Below are 18,330 nucleotides of genomic sequence, written 5' to 3'. Positions count from 1 at the left end.
ATATTTATTAGTGTATACGATGTTAGTTTCATACAAAAAATTCTTATAAGAATTAACGAAATAGTTGCTTGTTCTTACTCTCATGTATGTGGCTGTGGTCAGTAATTTTTATCATGAAGAATCTCGAAGTGTACAAAAATCATTAATATATATTTGTATCGAAAACGTTGAGAACTCTTTAGATTTCAACTTATAACTTTGATTCCAATTTGTGACGGAGACTGAATCGAAAAAGTCATTTCAGTATAGTTAGTTTTCTTATCCTTTGTCTGAAATAAACATTTAGATTAAATTACATCCATTAAGTCATTAACTCTAGATCTTTTTTTTTTCCCTCTAAAAAACTTTATTAATGCGAATTTAGGTATACAAGATTATCAATAAAATTACAGAAATAATCAATGGTAGTATAACAAAAAAATGGTAAAGTAAATTAAGATCAAATACATGATTTTATTATTTCCATCAACTTGGTGTCACTTTCTTTTTTGGGAATCATCTCCTGATGATGAAATTTCGGTAACGCATTCAAAAATCATAGAGCTATTCATCTATTTGCATCACATAAACTTTCAAATTCATAGAAAATCTCATGAACAAAGAGAGTTATTGAATATTGATCTTGGTTGTATTTAAACAAAAGTAACAAAAGTAACAAAAGTTTCTAGAATGAATAAAGAAACAAAAGTTTCAGAAGTTCAACAGTAAAATAAAAAAGCGAACAAAAACAACGGACTTTAGAAGCCCAACATGAGCCCATTAGCCTACCATTTCAATTGTATTTCAAAGTCTCTGACTCGACCAAAGTATTCTAGCTCGAAGCTAAATCCTAAACATGAACAAATAAAAAAACCAAAATCGAGAACACAAAGGCAATCACAGATTCACGCATCGTGGGAAGAGATGCTTCAATGTATATTTCTCCTCTCCGATTCTGGGTAAGTGAATCTTCCAGATTCAGATCGACTTTGATTTGATCAGTCTGAAATTTTGGACTTTGTGTTCACAGAGAGGTGATGCTGGAGAAGCAGCTTACAGGTCATCGCGTTGATCGATCCATATGTGCTTGGTTCTGGGATCAGTCTTTATCCCAAGGCGATTCCTTTAAGGTATTTTTATACTAAAGTTCTTTCTTTTTTGATTTTTTGGCATAATTGTGTTAGTTCATTGGTTCTTGAATTTGTCTGATTTGTCAAGTTTCAATCTTTTATCATTACATTTACAAATTCGAATCCAAAGTTGGAGACTTTAACTTATGGGTCATCTTTAACTCTTGATTGCACTGTCTTAGTGTGTGTCTTATGCGTTCTTGTTTTGTTTTTGGATAGTCACTTCCAGTGATTGCTTCACCAACACATTACCTATTTCAAATCGTTCGAGATGGTATCACGTTCTTAGCTTGTAGTCAAGTTGAAATGCCACCTTTGATGGCAATCGAGGTGAATCTTTTGCTTCTTTCTTTTGTAGATTCCAATGTTTGCGTAAATTGTGAAGTTTTTGTAACTTTGTGAAGTTTTAGTTCCTTTGCAGAGTTGCTGATGTTTTGTCTGATTACCTTGGTGGGGTAAATGAAGATCTCATTAAGGATAATTTCATCATTGTCTATGAGGTATCTTTGCTTTAACAGTATGCAATTTATGAGAGGGCTCTTTTTCTTAAGTGAAACTATGGTGGACGATATATAGTTAGTGCACGTCAGTAGTCTTGCTCATATGTGCTTTCTTGTTTCTCTTGTTGGATGTGGCTCATTTGTTACTTCGATTTACCATTTGTGCAAAGTTTCTGACACCAGAAGAAAGACATTTTGGGATGCGGTTACATCGTTTCTTGGTGTGTTTAATCAACTCGTACTTGTGGATTCTTTCTATAGGATCTGGAGATTGGAGAATATATGTTAATCGTTACAGTTTGTAGCTTGTATTGTTCTTGTTTTGCTATGTCAATATCATAGTTTCCTCATCTTTCTCCAGCTTCACTGTTCTTGGTTTTGTACATAGTAGACAGTTTTAACATTTTCCACCTTTTGAGTGATTGAAACAAAGAGGTTACTGTGTTGAATTGTTCTTCTTTTCCTGTGAACTTGTTTCGTTGGTTTGCTTTAACTGTTAGATTAATAGCTTCTTTGTGTCTGCCAAAGTTTATTTTTGCTATGGCCTGATTGCCTTAAACTGAAAAGGTTACCCATATTTGTGACTTGTAGCTTTTGGATGAGATGATCGATAATGGTTTCCCTCTCACAACAGAACCAAGCATCTTGAGGGAAATGATAGCTCCACCGAATCTAGTTAGCAAAATGTTGAGTGTTGTAACGGGAAATGCTTCCAATGTTAGTGACACACTCCCGAGTGGAGCTGGCTCCTGTGTTCCATGGCGACCGACAGATCCAAAGTACTCTAGCAACGAAGTTTATGTTGACCTCGTTGAAGAAATGGATGCAATTGTAAACAGGTTTGTTCTTAAAAAGAATCACAAAAAAACTTCATTTAACGTATACGACTCATCTCACTCGAAACATATACTTTTAAAAAACATTCAGGGATGGAGAGTTAGTAAAATGCGAGATTTATGGCGAAGTCCAAATGAATTCTCAGCTCACTGGTTTTCCAGATTTGACATTGTCGTTTGCAAATCCATCAATCCTCGAAGACATGAGGTTTCACCCGTGTGTACGCTTCAGACCGTGGGAATCTCATCAAGTTCTCTCCTTTGTCCCTCCAGATGGAGAGTTCAAGCTCATGAGTTACAGGTTTGTGTGCTTTTCTTTCACAGCCAAACGTTATTCTTGCACTATCTTGAAGATGTATTCTACAGTCTAAGGCATCTCTGATTAGGGTGAAGAAGCTGAAGAACACACCTGTATATGTCAAACCTCAAATAACATCAGATTCGGGTACATGTCGAGTTAGCGTGCTAGTGGGAATCAGAAGTGACCCAGGAAAGGCGATTGAGTCGATAACCTTGAGTTTCCAGCTTCCTCATTGTGTTTCATCTGCAGATCTCTCGTCAAATCATGGAACTGTAACCATCCTCTCTAACAAGGTAATATATGTGTGTCAGGCTTTTGCTTTTGAGCTCAGCTTCCGGATTTAGAAAATTTTCCCGTTTTGAGTAGGGACTATGTTTTGCAGACATGTACGTGGACGATCGGGAGAATCCCAAAGGACAAGACTCCGTGTTTGTCGGGAACACTAGCGTTGGAAACGGGGTTAGAACGGCTTCATGTGTTTCCGACATTCAAACTCGGGTTTAAGATAATGGGTATTGCTCTGTCTGGTTTAAGAATCGAGAAACTTGATCTTCAAACTCTTCCTCCTCGTCTGTACAAAGGGTTTCGTGCTCAGACACGCGCTGGTGAATTCGATGTCAGATTGTAGCTTTACTGGTACTACTACGGTCATGCTCTTGTTCAAAAGTCTTGCCTTTGGGTTCCTGTGAATTGTTGTTTGTGCCAAATTTGTTTCGCCTTCGATTAAAAAAGAAAAAAAATGGATTGCATCCAACGATTTTTGTGATCGGAGTTGCGATATTTTATGGATATCGTTAACTTGGAGGTCTATATTATTTACGTAGTGTACTAGATTCTGGTATAGTCATTTACAAGAACACAACGATGATGTTGTTCTGCCTCCTCTTATACTAGAGAGGACCCGTGTTACAGCACTGAAACAAAACGAATCTAAATTATCAATATTAGAGCTTATCATTTCAGGGGTGGGCATTTAAACCGAAACAAACTAAACCAAATCAAACCGAACCAATCAAACTCAAACCAACCCAAATAAAACTCAATTCTACAAAACTCTCCAGACTCTTACCTTGTTGTATGTTATCTTCCCTTGAATCTGTTGATATCAAAAGCCCGATCACAAAGAAAGGAACTGAACTAAAACTAGTTAGATACTTTCTGAAGAACTCAGCAACACTGAAGAAGCTTGTGCTACGTTTGAATCAGTCTTATGGAGAGAAACAGGAGTTTAAACAACTGCTTGAATATCCAAGATGCTCTAGTTTGTGTCAATTAGTTATTCTTTGACTTTTAATGCAGTTTACAGGTTTTTGAGCTTTTGAGTTTTATGATATGCTTTTTTATTCACCTCGTTTGACATTGAAAATTCGAATCGGTTACGATTTATTAACCATCGGTTATGGTTATATATTATCTTTAGGGTGGCAAAATAGTACATTTTCAAAACTTAATTGGAATTGTAGTATATTCACTATTTATAATTGGAGAAACAAAAGGTTTTTACTATTTGTGTAATAGAAGAGATGTGAGATAGAAAAGAAAGTGGGGTATAGTGTAGGAGTGTAAAATTATAAAATGGTAGCTGCATAAAAGACATCCGTACAACATATTTAGTGTACACATTTATTACACATATAAATATTTTTATTTCATTCATATTGAATATATTATATATCAGCTGTACGGATAAAAACATGTATATTAACATATATATTATATTAAATTAACTGTTCGGGTTAAACTTGTGTATTATTATTCATTTGTACACTTGATATCTGTGCACATTATAATGTGTACAGACACATGTACACATTATAATGTGTACAAACACTTGTACAGACACATGTACACTTAATAAGGTGTATACAAAACTTATAAAAAATATTTAACATTATCAAATATAATCATTACACAAAATGCATATCAAATTATAAAAAAAAAACAAAATTTTTTTTGTATCTATAAAAAAATTAAAAAATATATATATATATATTGAATAGTATTTTAGTTATTAAATTCAAGAGATAATTTAATAAATATATATATTTATATATTTAATTTTAATGGCATATTTGTAAATAAAATGATTAATAGAGGATTAAAAGTAATTCAAATAGTAGTAAATAGTGAATATACTAATTCTCCAATTAAGTTTTAAAAATGTATTAAAACTTCAATTTTCTCTTATCTTTAATCGTAATCTTAACTATTATATATATGGTTTCAAACGGGTTATATACATAAGAGTTATTTGATGATTGTTGTTGTACAATCCAAAATCTTACATTTTTTATAATGAAAAATTAAATGAAGATGTATATCGAACAATTTTTGTTTTACAATATGAAATATATGTGATTAATATCTTTATCCGAACATTTGACATGTGTATTTGCATTATACACTGTTACTCGAAAATTACATGTGTATTTGCATTATACATTGTACATTTGACATGTGTACTTACATTATACAATACACTATTACATATATTGTATACTTGGTAACAATCCACGCTATGTGCGGGATAAATCGATTTTAAAAAAAATTATTATAAATAAAATTATTATCTTAGAACCAATATATGTTTGTGTCAAACATAATATCATTTTTAATAGCACATAAATAAATATACAATTAAAACGTATGTTCCTATTCGGTTATCAATATTTCTATTTTTTAATAAATAATCATACTAAATGTTGAGATTAATTAGTTTACATACTTAGATATATATAAATAATCACACATCAAGATATCCCCTAATTTGTTGTCAATTTATTTATTTATGAATATATATATAAATATATATTTTTTGGGAATTAAGTTTCTTTTAATGAATAAAAGATATTTCAGGGGTAATATACTTCCTTTTATAATCCATTTTAATAACTACTGAAAGTTTGTTATATAAATTATTATGGTGATAATACAATATATAACATTTCGTTTTTATATGATTATGTTAATAAGTTATATGTTTAATAAGTTATATTCTTTATTTTTATTAACTTTATACTAATTGATATGTTTTTATAGCCTTTTTAGAATATTTTACTATATTGATTTTAAAAAATCAATATTTATATTAATTTTAAGAAATCAATATAATTTTTACTAGTATATTTGTAAGCAAATTTTAGTGAAATTTTGCTTTACTATTAAATTTGTGTGAGAAATGATGACATATCTAATTATTATTCAGTTAATTGTTTTTAAAATAAATACAATGGCATAGAACTGTAATTAATTAGAAAATTTAAAGGTATTTTGCTAAAAAATATCATGAGCTCTCTAGCGGCAACACTTTTCTCAAATGTGATTATCTATTAATATATAGAAAATTTGCATTATACACTATTAAAAAAACTAAAATAAAATATATTAATTATTCAGATATTGTAGAGATATTAAATATTTTTAAAAAGGTGTGGTCGTATCATTTATGATTTGCTTATTTCCATACATTTTCTAGATTTTCGTTTTGTCGGCCTCATACTCTAAAGCCATTTTCACTGGAAAATATTCCCTCTGTTTCTAATAGTTTGATTCTAATAGTTTGATGTTTAGGATTTTTCACACATATTAAAATAATAGAATATATGATTAATTTATTATTTACTTTTTTTCTTTATGATTTTTTTTTAATTATTTTTGGTCATCTCATTCATATATGATGATTTATTTTTCTAGACATTTTCTCTGCTTTTCTACTTTTCCACTTTTTTAGTATTAAAAATATTTAGAACATCAATCTTTTAGAGACAAGAAAAATTCTCTAAAACATCAATTTATGAGGGACAAAGGAAGTACTAATTAAGAAAATTGATAATAAAAAATTAATATAATGATGAAAGAGAAGGAAAACATAAGAGAATTGTTCCTTTAATTGTAGGAGTGTCAGAATGAGTAACATGATCCGACCCATATCCACATGGGTTTGCAACTTTTGTGGATGAGTTCAACCTGACCCATTTATTATAATGGATTAAATTTATATATCCAAACCCAATAATATGAAATCCAATGGCTAAATAAGTTATATGGGTTATCATATATAAATAAAACAAAATTATTTAATTAATATTAAATCCATAACATATTTATATAAAATAGTATTATAAAGTCAACCAAAGTTGTTTTTAATAAAATAATATCTAGATATTAAAATAAAAAAACGCATCCTTAAATCCTAAAGCCAAAAATCCGTAAAACCAAAATAAAAAGCTATTCTTAGTATAAAATAAAAACTATTCTTACTTTAAAATAAAAAACACTTGAATCTTATTTAGATGATTTAATCTTATTCATTAACTTTGTAGTCTTCATTCTTAATCTTTCGTTTCATTCATTATAGTCGTGGGAATTCGGGTACCCAAAACCGATTTGGTTTGGGTTTTCGGATTTTCGGGTTTACACATATAGAACCCGATCGGGTATTATATACTATCAGGTCGGGTTCGGATTGGGTTCCTTCGGGTTCGGGTTTTGTTCAGGTATACCCGAAACTCGAAAAACCCGATCGGATTGTCCAAAACCCGATCAAAACTCGATCAAGTTTAAACAATTAACCTGAAATTTAAGCACTTAAACTCAATGTCAAATATTCAAAGCAAAAGAAATAAGAAATTCAAGTCGTCCAAAACATTCTACAAACAATTGAGAAGTTCAAGTATTCGAAAATAAAGAGAAAATCAACTTGAAATCTTCCAAAACAACTTCTTTCATTCTTTGGTTCACTTCTCTTTTGCATCTTCCCTTTTATGATGTGAATAACTTAAGGTCCTTCTGAATCAGTTTCAAACTCTGAGAATAAACAATTACAATCATTGAGAGATAAGTTTATATTAACACCAAAAACTTTTTAGATAGTAAGCATTAAACAAGATAAGAAACAAACCTCTTTCAAGCTCATCCTCAAACTCAAAGTCAGCAAGAATCTGTGCATTTGTAAGCATTGTATCTTCAAACTTGAGGTCTTGCTTGAGCCATTGTTCTGTATATATCAAAATCTCAACCATATAGTGTGTGAAACAACTTCTATATGGGTTGATTACCCTTCCACTAGTGCTAAAAGCACTTTCAGAAGCAACTGAAGACACCTGCATAGCAAATAAATCTCTAGTCATCTGAGATAAATAGGATACTTGCCACTATTGACTTTCCACCAAGAGAGTACATCATACTCAATCCCCATCATCAATCAGGATTCTCAACTTCTTCCCTGAGATAAGTATCAATTTCATTTCTGTTTCTAACTCCAATGCTCTTAAGCAGCATATCATACTTATGGTCCACTGGGTTGTAGCCATCAAACTCATCCTCCATCGAGTCAAATACTCGGTCTGCTTGTCTCTCTTGTGTATTATGAGTTGAGGACTGAGACTGAGAAAGTTCCTCATTTGCTGTTGTGTTGGATCTTGTAGAATACTCTTTATACATATCACGAACGATATTCACCACCGAATCATACAATGTCTTGACTTTTAAACTCCCTTCCCCATATAGCTCCTCAAAACACAAATTCGCAGATTGCATATTCTTTCTCGGATCGAAGACACTGACAATAACTAACATCTTGTTGATGTTATGCAGGCCATCCCAATACTTGTCGAATTTGTCAAACATCTTCTCTGCATTTACTTTCACTTCATTATCAACATTATTACAAAGCAACGGAAGCTTCACAACTATGTTAACTATCTCACCATAACACTTAAATGCAATCATAGTAGTAGAGGCATATACAACCAATGTCGCATGATAGAAGACATTTAGAAACTTCACTAACCTTTCAACTTTACGCCAATCATTTTTCTGAGGAGGTCCAATCCTTTTCACTCCATTTTCAGTCTCTAAAAATTGATCATTATACAGCTTATCTTCAAACTCCATCCTATCAAATGCTCCTTTGAACTTTATTTCCCTAGTCAACATCAAAAATGTCGAATTCCATCTATGGCAGACATCTAATGGCAAACTTCCCTTTGAAAATCTACCAGAATCGACTCTCAACTGAAACGAGTTTCTCCGATTTGGACCCGCTCTAACATCTAAGATTGCATTGCGGATTGCAGCCACACTTGAATCAATTTTAGTCATACCGTCCTTCACTATCAAGTTAATGATATGCCCATCACATCTCAAATGCATAAAGTCCCCATCAAGAACCAGAGAATCTTCACTAATTAAAGCAAAAGCAGACTGAAACTGACTCAAAGCACTAGTATTAGCTGTTGCATTATCAACAGTAATAGTAAACAACCTTTCTATCCTCCATTCAGCTAGACATTTCAGCAGTGTATTGGTGATTGTTTTACCTCTGTGATCTTCAACATGCTTGAATCCTATAATTAGCTTCTTTAGACGCCAATTCTTATCAATGTAGTGTGCAGTTATAACCATATAACTTGAACCTGTGAATAAAGAAAAACATTGATAAGCATCTTCACTAATTGAGTAAAAACAATGATGAGAATATATTGAAATTTTGATTTTGAAAAACAGTACCGGTTACAGAGAAAATCCATATATCAGTTGTCAGTGAGACTTTTTGCTTGGTAGTGAGAAACCATTTTTTAAGAGTAGCTTTCCTCTCAGCAAACATCTTTACTACATCTCTTCCTGTTGTCCTTCTTGAATGGGGCTTGTATAGGTTTACCTAAGTAGAAAAAATCAATTAGAATCATGTATATTAGAGTCATGTATATTAAAACAAGTCGCAAAATAAGATAGAAGCATCACCTTGTTGCAAAAGTGTTTAAGTGTCATTCCTTCTACAAACGACAATGGTAACTCTCCTATCACCACCATTTCATTCAATGCTTTTCTAAAAATATGCTCAAGCACTTTTCCAGACTGTAAATTCCAATCTCTATTAATAACTTGTTGACCTTCACAAGGATTTTGACATTCTTCCCATGCTTTGTATGCCTTGCAGATTTTTAGATGATTCCACAAAGTTTTTGTCCCTGATTTTGTTGGACAACTCAACTCATTTCCACAATAGTTGCAGTTACCTTTGTCACGGTTGTCCTTCTATCTTGTGAAGTGTTGCCACACATTTGATCTTGGGTTGAGAATCTTTGGAGACTTAGACTCAGGTTGCTCAGACTCGGAACCGCTGTTGCATGTTTGTTTCTTTTTCCCCCTTCGGTTAGACTCAGGTGTTAAAAACTCTTCTTCTTCGTGTATATCTCTCTCTTCATCATCAACAATTGGAGATGATGAGTCCATCTGCACATTCAAACCAAAACGGATCATCAATAAGAATCATCATCAAGCACGACTCGGCCAAAAATCAAGCAATGCATCTTAAAAGACAAATCAAAACCAAATTGCTTAAATAACAGTCAAGAAAACAGTTTCTCCATCTAAAAGAATAAGCGTAATAGACAAATCAAGACCAAATTGTAATCAATCAAAACCGAAACTAACAGACTCTGTTCTTAGTAAGAACTTCTTACCACCAATATACAGAAACTAAGTTTGTAAGTTGTAACATCCACATTTAAAAAATTTACAAAACCAAATGACAAACACTTCACCATCAGAACAATAACAAACAACAAGAACAGACTAAGAAGACAAACCTTCGATTTCCTCCGTGAAGTTTCAGAAGGAGGAGAAGATGCGACAACTCGACTTGATGTTTCTTCCAGTTTGATTAATTGGGGATGATCTCTATTTTATATAATTGGGGATGAGAAACCGAACAGACTCTTAGAAAAAAAGAGGAAGAATCGAAATTAGGGATTTTAGTTTTAGGGATATACGTAATGTAATGTACAGTAGAACCTCTATAAATTGATACTCTTTAAATTAATACTCGCTATAAATTAATAAATTATTTCGGTCCTGAATTGGGCCGGTGTAAAAAATAACACATTTCGATAAATTAATAAGATAATAATTTTTTTGGAAATCCTATGTAAAAATATGGTCCCATCAATATTATAAATTAATAATCAAATAATATCAATATATATATATATATATATATCTAAGAAAATCTAGTAAAATATGACTCTATTGTTGTTTGCATTCTTATTGGAACTCATCTCTAATATTTTTCATTGTTTTCTTCTCAAACCGCATCCAAAAATTGTGGAGAGTTCTAAATGCGATAACTGTTTTTCTTAACATGTAATTGCTTATAAAATTACCGCAATATCTTCTTCGACTTCATTATTACCATGAATGATATTAGTAGCAATTTCTTCTAAACTCTAAATTTCTAACATTTATCATTTTTACCTAAACTCTAAACTTAGCAATTACGATAACCAAGATTATAAATTAAGAAAATCTTTAAAAATATGAATGATAACAAAATATCTTATTTTGTAATATAAAGTTTTCAAAATTAAAAATCTCTTCATAAATTAATATTAATAATTATTAATTTATCGATAAATTAAAACCTCTATAAATTAATAAAATTTCATGGTCCCGACCTTATTAATTTATGGAAGTTTTACTGTATGTATATATGTTCGGGTTTCGGGTTTTCTTTCGGGTATCGGGTAAAACCCGAACCCGATCGGGTATTAGACACTACCCGAACCCTCTACTTCGTGTCAGGTTTGGGTTCGGGTTTCGGGTTCAAGGTAATATGCCCAAGGCTAATTCATTAACCCATTGGACAAACCCATCAAAACCCATTTATTTATATGGGTATGAAAATTTAACCAATACCCGTTAAAATAATAGACAAACAGGGTAAACCCATGGAGTTTCAAGGTGTCAGTTCTAGGTTTTTTGGGGTGCGTCCTCCTGCTTCTCTAATCTTCTGCCGAAGGACCTCGCTGATCGGAGTTTAAAGGTCGAGTCGGGGTTTGTTTTTACCGGTTATTGGCGAGTCTTTCTTGCGCGTCGGTGGCTGAGATTTGAGGACTTCCTCAAAGCTGGCGTTTCTCGAGAGCTTCGTCAACCTACTGGTCTCAGTCCGGCCAAGAAGCGGGGCAATAAAGCAGAAGCGATGTGGTCAATCCGGCAATGCACCGTGAGGTGAAGCTATGCTAATCTGTGCTCCAATTCTTACCTTTCGGTGATTAGCATTATGATTGTTGTGTGGTTAGTTTGGAGAAGCCTCTGTTTATGCTAGTTTTGCTTTGCATCTCTTGGTCGGGTCAGTCGGACGTTCTGTCCGTTTTTGGCTTAGGACCGGAACAATGAAAGCTGAAGATACCAAGTTTTTCTGATACTGCGCCTCTAGGTGCTGATGCTATTGGGACATGTTCTACTTGCAGATCATAAGGTTCTAATAGCTTGGATTTGACTTGTACTTCAGTATAGGATTTGGACTTTTCTGGGTTGGTAGTTGTTTTCGTGTCCTAGGGTTTATTTATGTGGTTTAAGAGAGGATTTCACACTGAGTCGTGGTGTGTTATTTATCTCGTTGTGGTTAAAAAATGCAATGGTTCTCGGTTAGGTAACGTTGGATCCGTCTAGTGTTCTAGGGTTATACTTGATCAACCATTGCATTTGATTTGGTCCAAGTCTATAGAGGTGAATGTAACATGCCTTTGATTTGGTTGTATCTTTTTGGATAATGAAAAGTTGATGTTGAACCAAAAAAAAACAAAACAGGGTAAACTCATGGATTTCATCCATTTTAACACCTTTATTTAATTGCTTATACAAGAAACATTTCTCAAAACAAGTAGACAGCTATCATTTTTAATGATTAATATTAATAAAATATATATATATATATATATTGTTTTAAAGAAACGTTACACGGTTTTTGCTGCTAGAGTTGGTCTAAGCATTCCATCAAATATAGTTTTTTTTTTTGTTTTAATATGTTTTTATTAATTCCTGAATCTTTCATGTCAAATTACTCCAATGTATAATCCAAGTCTATGTGTCAATGTCTAATAGCATATTTTTGGATAAACCGTTATTTATTACTTCGTCTCTTTCATTTTAGTTAAAAACACAAAGTTACAGAAATTATAAATATATCTTTATTTTTACATGACATAATATTATTTAATTTTATTTAAAAGAGTTTAACCAATTAGATAAAATACTGCAGAATATAAAATAGTCATAATATATTAAATCAATATAAATAATGTATTAAAATATATTATAATTGGAAAAAAGAGTATATGTGACTAACAAAAAAAAATTTTGAAGTGAGGAAAAGAAGAACTAAAATTTCATATAAGTTAGAATTTAATTTTATTTATTAAACATGCTATGCATTCAATATTTTTGACTAAAAATTATTTGGATAGATGTCAATTGCTCAATGTCCCATAGAATGTTTTTGAGTGAACTCTTTTTATTATATAAGATAATAATTTTTTTTGCGTAAAAAAAATATATAAGATAATAAATTAAAAGATTACCTTATTAATTTATAAAAGCATGAACCTATATATCTTTTTATTTTTTACTTTGTGAACTTTTAAATACTAATTGAATACATAGATGTATATATGAAGAGGTTTTTGGCAGTAGGATCTAAATTTCAGGAAACTTTTCATTTTATGATTTCTAGTTAAAAAAAAATAGTATTATACAGCATGTATCTACTAATTCTGTCCTTTAATGTTGTTATATTTTCTTTTGGTCAACAGTCAACACACATAATTTACTACTAAAATTAAACGATCTCTTTTTTTTTAGTCACTCTATTTTTTTAGAAAAAAGTGCTACTAAACAATTTGACAACAATAAAACAATAAATATATTGATTGACAAAAAAAAACAATAAATATATTTCTCAATACTTAAAACCTTTTTAGGGTAAAAATATTCCATTACTTTTAGATGTACATTACAAAAATTTAGATATCTACGTAGTGGTTACAAGTTTTTTAGCTCGGTCTATATTTAGAAATATTAACCTAACCTAACTATAACTTTATTTGAAGTCTTGTGATGACGCTAGAGAATAGATCTCTGCATACGAGACCGTGATTCATGTACCTTTTGTTTGTTTTTGGTTTATTCATCACATATGCAAGTTGTAACCTCACAATGCGAATAAATGAGGTGACCGTCCAACCTACAAATGTAAAAAATGCGATTCACACATGTCCACGCGTATTGGTAGTATTGTGTAACGTTTGTCTCCTCACCCAAGTCACTTTAATTTAGGCCATAAATCTGCCCAACTGTAACCATTAAAGACCTTTACTGTATAATATACATGCATCACCCAAATTTTTAATTCATCTTTTATTTTTTCACCTAATAAATTGATATTTCTAAATATAGACCGAGCTAAAAAAATGCTAATAAAAGGATGATATCTTGATTTTTGATCTTTTGATACAAATGTGTGATTTGTAGTAATTGCAATGTGATGTTTTGAATATTTGTAGATTGGATTCTAAAAACCAAAGACTCACAACTTTAAGGCAATGATCAACTACTTTTCTTGCTCAAATTGTGTAACCTTTTTTAACATCCCAATGCTTTTTAATCTTTGACTTATAACTTTTTAACCCTAAACCTTTGTAGGAGCTTTTCATAGTCACATGTCATTCTATTTCATACAGTGGCAAAATCCGTAATTAAATAGAGAATACAAGGGTGAATCCATACCACAGCACCTATAAATTAAAAGGCAAAGATCTCTCACTAAAAACCCAGAAGACAGAGATCTTAACACAAAACAAAGCAAACACCAAAAAAAAAGAAAAAAAAAAACACAGAGATGGGTTTGGTTACAGATGAAGTGAGAGCTAGGGCAGAGAAATACACAGGAGATGAGTTATGCCGTGAGAAGACAAAGGAGTTTCTCAAGGAAGTCTCTATGCCTAATGGGTTATTGCCATTGAAGGACATTGAAGAGGTCGGTTACGACAGACAGACAGGTATTGTGTGGTTGAAGCAGAAGAAGAGCATCACCCACAAGTTTGAAGCTATTAGTAAACTTGTCTCTTACGCCACTGAGGTTACCGCCCAGGTGGAGGTCGGAAAGATCAAGAAGCTCAGCGGTGTTAAGGCCAAGGAGCTTCTTATCTGGGTCACTCTCAATGAGCTTGTCTTGGAGGAGCCGATTAGTTCAGGGAAGATCAATTTCAAGACACCGACCGGTCTGTCCAGGACTTTCCCAGTGTCTGCTTTTATTGTTCCTGAGGTTGAGAAGCCTGCAATTGAGAAGAACAATGTCAAAGAAGCTGTTGCAGTCACTGATGCTTAGTCTCTCTCTATTTTATCCTTCTAATCATGTTTTACTTTCTGTTTAAGTTCCTTTATCAATAAGATAATACAATTTCAGATTTGGATCTAAAGATATCTATAAAATTTATATCCTTTCTAAAAGCAGATTCTGTATTATAAAAAAAAAACCTATGAAAAAAGTTAAGGTTCTTAATTGTGTAGATCTGAACCTAGTGGACAGCTTCTGATGTTAACGTTTCAGCAGAAAGCAATATCTTGTGCTTTTAATGAAGGAAACTCAGAGGTTACTCCATAGCCAACGATTTCTAAATGTTTCTTGGAAGCTATCATAAATCACAAGAACAAAGAGATGTATTGTAAATAGGCCAACAACACTTGATCCACTGAGACATATTAAGATTTTCCTGCTACCAAAATTTGCCATTACCTGATCTAAATCGAGGTATGGTGATGTCTGTTCTTTATTAAGTAGGACAGTCACCAATACCATATGTATGCATAGAGCCATACCTAAAAGAGACTTGTCCAGGTACTGTCAGTTTCAGTGGTCTTTAACAATCCTTTGACGTCATTCATATTAACTTTCGTGATCTTTGTTAGTTGTGTCTTGCGTCATTGAATAAGCGGAAAAAGCCGTTGAGCATCAATCCAACCGACAACTTAACAACAAACAACAGCACTAGCGCATTAATATACCAAATCCTCTCCATTTTACTCGATCACGACGAAATCAAGAACCAGGTTATGATATCATGTTTAAGTTCCGACTTCTTGATCATGAACTAAGGAGTCTAAGTCAGGAACATAGCCAGATTCTTTGGTCTCTTCTATCAGTAGCCCTAAGACTGAATACACAGAACTCGCATTAGGACACATTTTGTCACTCACAGCAAAGCTAAAAACCTGGTTTTCGACCTGGATCCAGCTCATACCGGCTTCTTTTTTGTTCCCCATCATCCTCATCATCTTCCTCACTCTCGCAAAATCAACCCACTGCCCTTCTGCTGCATAGATGTACGAAAGCATCACATAAGTCCCCACCATTCTCGGTTTCAACTCCATAACTTTTCTTGCAGCTAATCTACTTATCAATCCCGTATGCTTATGAGCTTTACAAGCCCCCAAAATCGCTCCCCACGTGGATTCATCTGGCCTAAACGGCATCTTCTCAACCAATTCATAAGCCTCACCTATTTTTCCAGCTCTTCCAAGCAAATCCACTACACAGTTGTAAATATCTCGGTCAGGAGTAAGACCATACTCGCTGACCATCTCTTTAAAGTACTTCAATCCTTTCTCCACTAGACCAACATGGCGGCACGCACTCAAAACCGCCATGAACACAATCCGGTCAGGTCTAACACCTGAACAAACCATCTTGTCAAAAAGCTCAACAGCTTGTTCTCCATAACCATGTGATCCGTACCCAATCATCATCGAAGTCCAAGACACAAGATTCCTCCTCTCTATGATTTCTCCAAATACTCTTTGAGAGTCAGGTATGTCACCACATTTAGCATACATATCAATCAAAGCATTAGCTAACTCAACGTTCTTGTTAAACCCTCTTCTATAAATCCTTCCATGAAGTTGCTGGCCACAGTTCAACGCTGCTATATTAGCACAAGCAGCAACTAAGCTTGTGAAAGTGTAACAATTAGGCACAAAGCCTTGTGATTCAAACCGCTGAAACATGAGCAGAGCTTCACTGCTGTCTGATCTCTCAAGCTCGGAAATAAGAGTGTTCCATGTGATCAGATCTCTATCTACCATCTCATGGAAATAGCGTTTCGCCTCTGGTAAATACCCACACCTGCAATACAAGTCCAATATAGAGTTCATCACCGGGAGGTTAGACTGAAACCCGCGTTTAATCACTGATGCATGAATTTGCTTGCCGGTTGTAACAGAATCAATCGAAGCTGAAGCTCTAACCGCTATCGTTATACAGTAAGGCGTCACATCTGCATTCTCCTGAACACACAAAACAGATCCAAAAATGTTAAAACCTCAAAACATAACAACTTCGTTGAAGGCAAAGATGTAGAAAAATTACCAGAAACATTTGCTTATACATCTTTAAACCGCCAATGCCATCACCCAAATGTGTAAACCCGGTGATTAGAGTAGTCCATGTAACATCATTTTTCACCTTAATATCCCGAAAAATCAAACAAGCCGACTCCATTGTTACCGAGCAAGTAGCGTACATATTCATTAAAGCATTGTCAACATACAGAGAACCTTCCATACCAAGTTTAACCACAACCCCATGAACAGAAGCACCATAAGCCAAAACCTTAATGTTTCTACAAGACTTCAGAACGCTAGAGAGTGTGAACTCGTTCGGACTTGTTCCTCGCCTAATCATCTCTTGGAAACACTCCCAAGCGCGAGCGTTGTAATTGGAAGAAGCGTAACCGGTGATCATTGCGGTCCAGGCAACTACGTCTCTCTCAGGCATTTCGTCGAACAGTGAGCGTGCTTCTTCGACTAAGCCTTTTTCGAAATATGAAACGATTAGATTGGTTGCTAAAATATGATGCTTCTTGGGTCTGTAAGGATGAGAGGACTCTGTGTTTTGACTTGAATCGACGCAGGCGTTGCGTAGAGAGCTTCTGACAAAGTTTGGGATTGTTTTTAACGCATTGGAGCGTGCAAGTTTCGTCGTGATGCTCATTCTCTTGCTTACAGACACCAGCAATGTCTGATCACAGTTTGTTTGAGAATTCTGCCTTCTTTAGTAATTTCACCATTGTCGGAAAGACAAAGCTCGTAGTTGACTAGCTGTAAATTGTAATCCTTCGGAGTTGAGCATGGCGCATTCGGCAGTCTTCGGGTATCCGGGTCGGGTTAGTTCGAGTTTAGGATAACTCGAATTTGAGAATTTAAACCAGATCGGTTCGGTTTGAGTAGGTGAAAGTTAGGTTCTGGTTTAAGTATTGTAAAGGAGAATATTTTTGATAGGTAATTTTGGGTCATTTTTTTAGTTTTCATTTCTATGAAACTGCGTGGTCAGTACAGCTAGATTTTGAATCAGTTTCGATTGAATTTTGTTTAATTTTACCAAGTTTTTGGTTAAATTTTTTACGAATTTTGGTTAAGTATTAAAATAAAAATGTCAAAAGTTAAAGCATTATGATCAATTGGTAAAATCTGGCTTAAGTTTGCAACACTTACTTTGTCATCTACACGAAGATGCAACGATATAAAACTGTTGCAATCATTTGTATACAGAGACAAACAAATATCAATAATAAATATATGTGACAGATAAGTTTTCGCGAATTTTCAATTTCCTGTGGTATCTATAGCCTATAAAAAGTTTATTGTATTCGATTGTTGAGAGAAGCAAAAGAGACCGAGTTTTGCACACATCGAACAAGAATCTGAGTCTTGGCAACGACTCTTGAGCATTTCTTCCGGTCAGATTTTCT

The 18,330-nt window shown here is 33.4% G+C and overlaps 3 protein-coding genes across 10 annotated transcripts; 2 read left to right on the top strand and 1 right to left on the bottom strand.

The window, feature by feature from the left end:
- Positions 1 to 805: 805 nt before the first annotated feature.
- Positions 806 to 3,500, top strand: LOC104701075 (AP-3 complex subunit mu). Of its 6 annotated transcripts, none has more exons than XM_010416706.3 (8): positions 806 to 938; positions 1,010 to 1,109; positions 1,329 to 1,439; positions 1,520 to 1,609; positions 2,201 to 2,448; positions 2,537 to 2,746; positions 2,832 to 3,039; positions 3,129 to 3,500. In XM_010416706.3, the coding sequence occupies exons 1-8, from the start codon at positions 904 to 906 to the stop codon at positions 3,372 to 3,374; spliced, it is 1,248 nt and encodes a 415-aa protein (XP_010415008.1). In that variant the 5' UTR covers positions 806 to 903; the 3' UTR covers positions 3,375 to 3,500. The 6 variants fall into 6 exon arrangements, with proteins under 6 accessions (XP_010415008.1, XP_087314361.1, XP_087314359.1 ...); XM_087458235.1 differs by having other exon boundaries at positions 809 to 913; positions 1,531 to 1,609; XM_087458233.1 differs by having other exon boundaries at positions 809 to 913.
- Positions 3,501 to 14,357: 10,857 nt separating this feature from the next.
- Positions 14,358 to 17,915, bottom strand: LOC104701074 (putative pentatricopeptide repeat-containing protein At1g56570). Of its 3 annotated transcripts, XR_015561945.1 has the most exons (4): positions 16,950 to 17,753; positions 16,792 to 16,867; positions 15,321 to 16,706; positions 15,155 to 15,216 (listed from the first exon to the last, which is right to left on the bottom strand). XR_015561945.1 is itself a non-coding variant. In XM_087458231.1 (2 exons), the coding sequence occupies exons 1-2, from the start codon at positions 17,571 to 17,573 to the stop codon at positions 15,650 to 15,652; spliced, it is 1,842 nt and encodes a 613-aa protein (XP_087314357.1). In that variant the 5' UTR covers positions 17,574 to 17,915; the 3' UTR covers positions 14,358 to 15,649. The 3 variants fall into 3 exon arrangements, 1 of the variants encoding a protein (XP_087314357.1); XR_015561944.1 differs by having other exon boundaries at positions 15,321 to 16,867; positions 16,950 to 17,915; XM_087458231.1 differs by having other exon boundaries at positions 14,358 to 16,867; positions 16,950 to 17,915.
- On the top strand, positions 14,424 to 15,003 carry LOC104701072 (uncharacterized). The gene has a single exon (XM_010416704.3). The coding sequence runs from the start codon at positions 14,424 to 14,426 to the stop codon at positions 14,910 to 14,912; it is 489 nt and encodes a 162-aa protein (XP_010415006.1). The 3' UTR covers positions 14,913 to 15,003.
- Positions 17,916 to 18,330: the final 415 nt, after the last annotated feature.

Source organism: Camelina sativa, chromosome 7 (genome assembly GCF_030686135.1).
Source record: "Camelina sativa cultivar CO46 ecotype springtype chromosome 7, ASM3068613v1".
NCBI lineage: Eukaryota > Viridiplantae > Streptophyta > Magnoliopsida > Brassicales > Brassicaceae > Camelina > Camelina sativa.
This window is presented reverse-complemented; position numbering and strand designations above follow the sequence as displayed.

Coding starts and splice junctions, on each gene's coding strand:
- LOC104701075 (XM_010416706.3), top strand. CDS start 904: ATGCTTCAATGTATATTTCTCCTCTCCGATTCTGG. Junction 1,610..2,200: donor ATTTCATCATTGTCTATGAG/GTATCTTTGCTT, acceptor TGTGACTTGTAG/CTTTTGGATGAGATGATCGA. Junction 2,449..2,536: donor ATGGATGCAATTGTAAACAG/GTTTGTTCTTAA, acceptor AAAAACATTCAG/GGATGGAGAGTTAGTAAAAT.
- LOC104701072 (XM_010416704.3), top strand. CDS start 14,424: ATGGGTTTGGTTACAGATGAAGTGAGAGCTAGGGCAGAGAAATACACA.
- LOC104701074 (XM_087458231.1), bottom strand. CDS start 17,573: ATGAGCATCACGACGAAACTTGCACGCTCCAATGCGTTAAAAACAATC. Junction 16,868..16,949: donor TGTATAAGCAAATGTTTCTG/GTAATTTTTCTA, acceptor TTGTGTGTTCAG/GAGAATGCAGATGTGACGCC.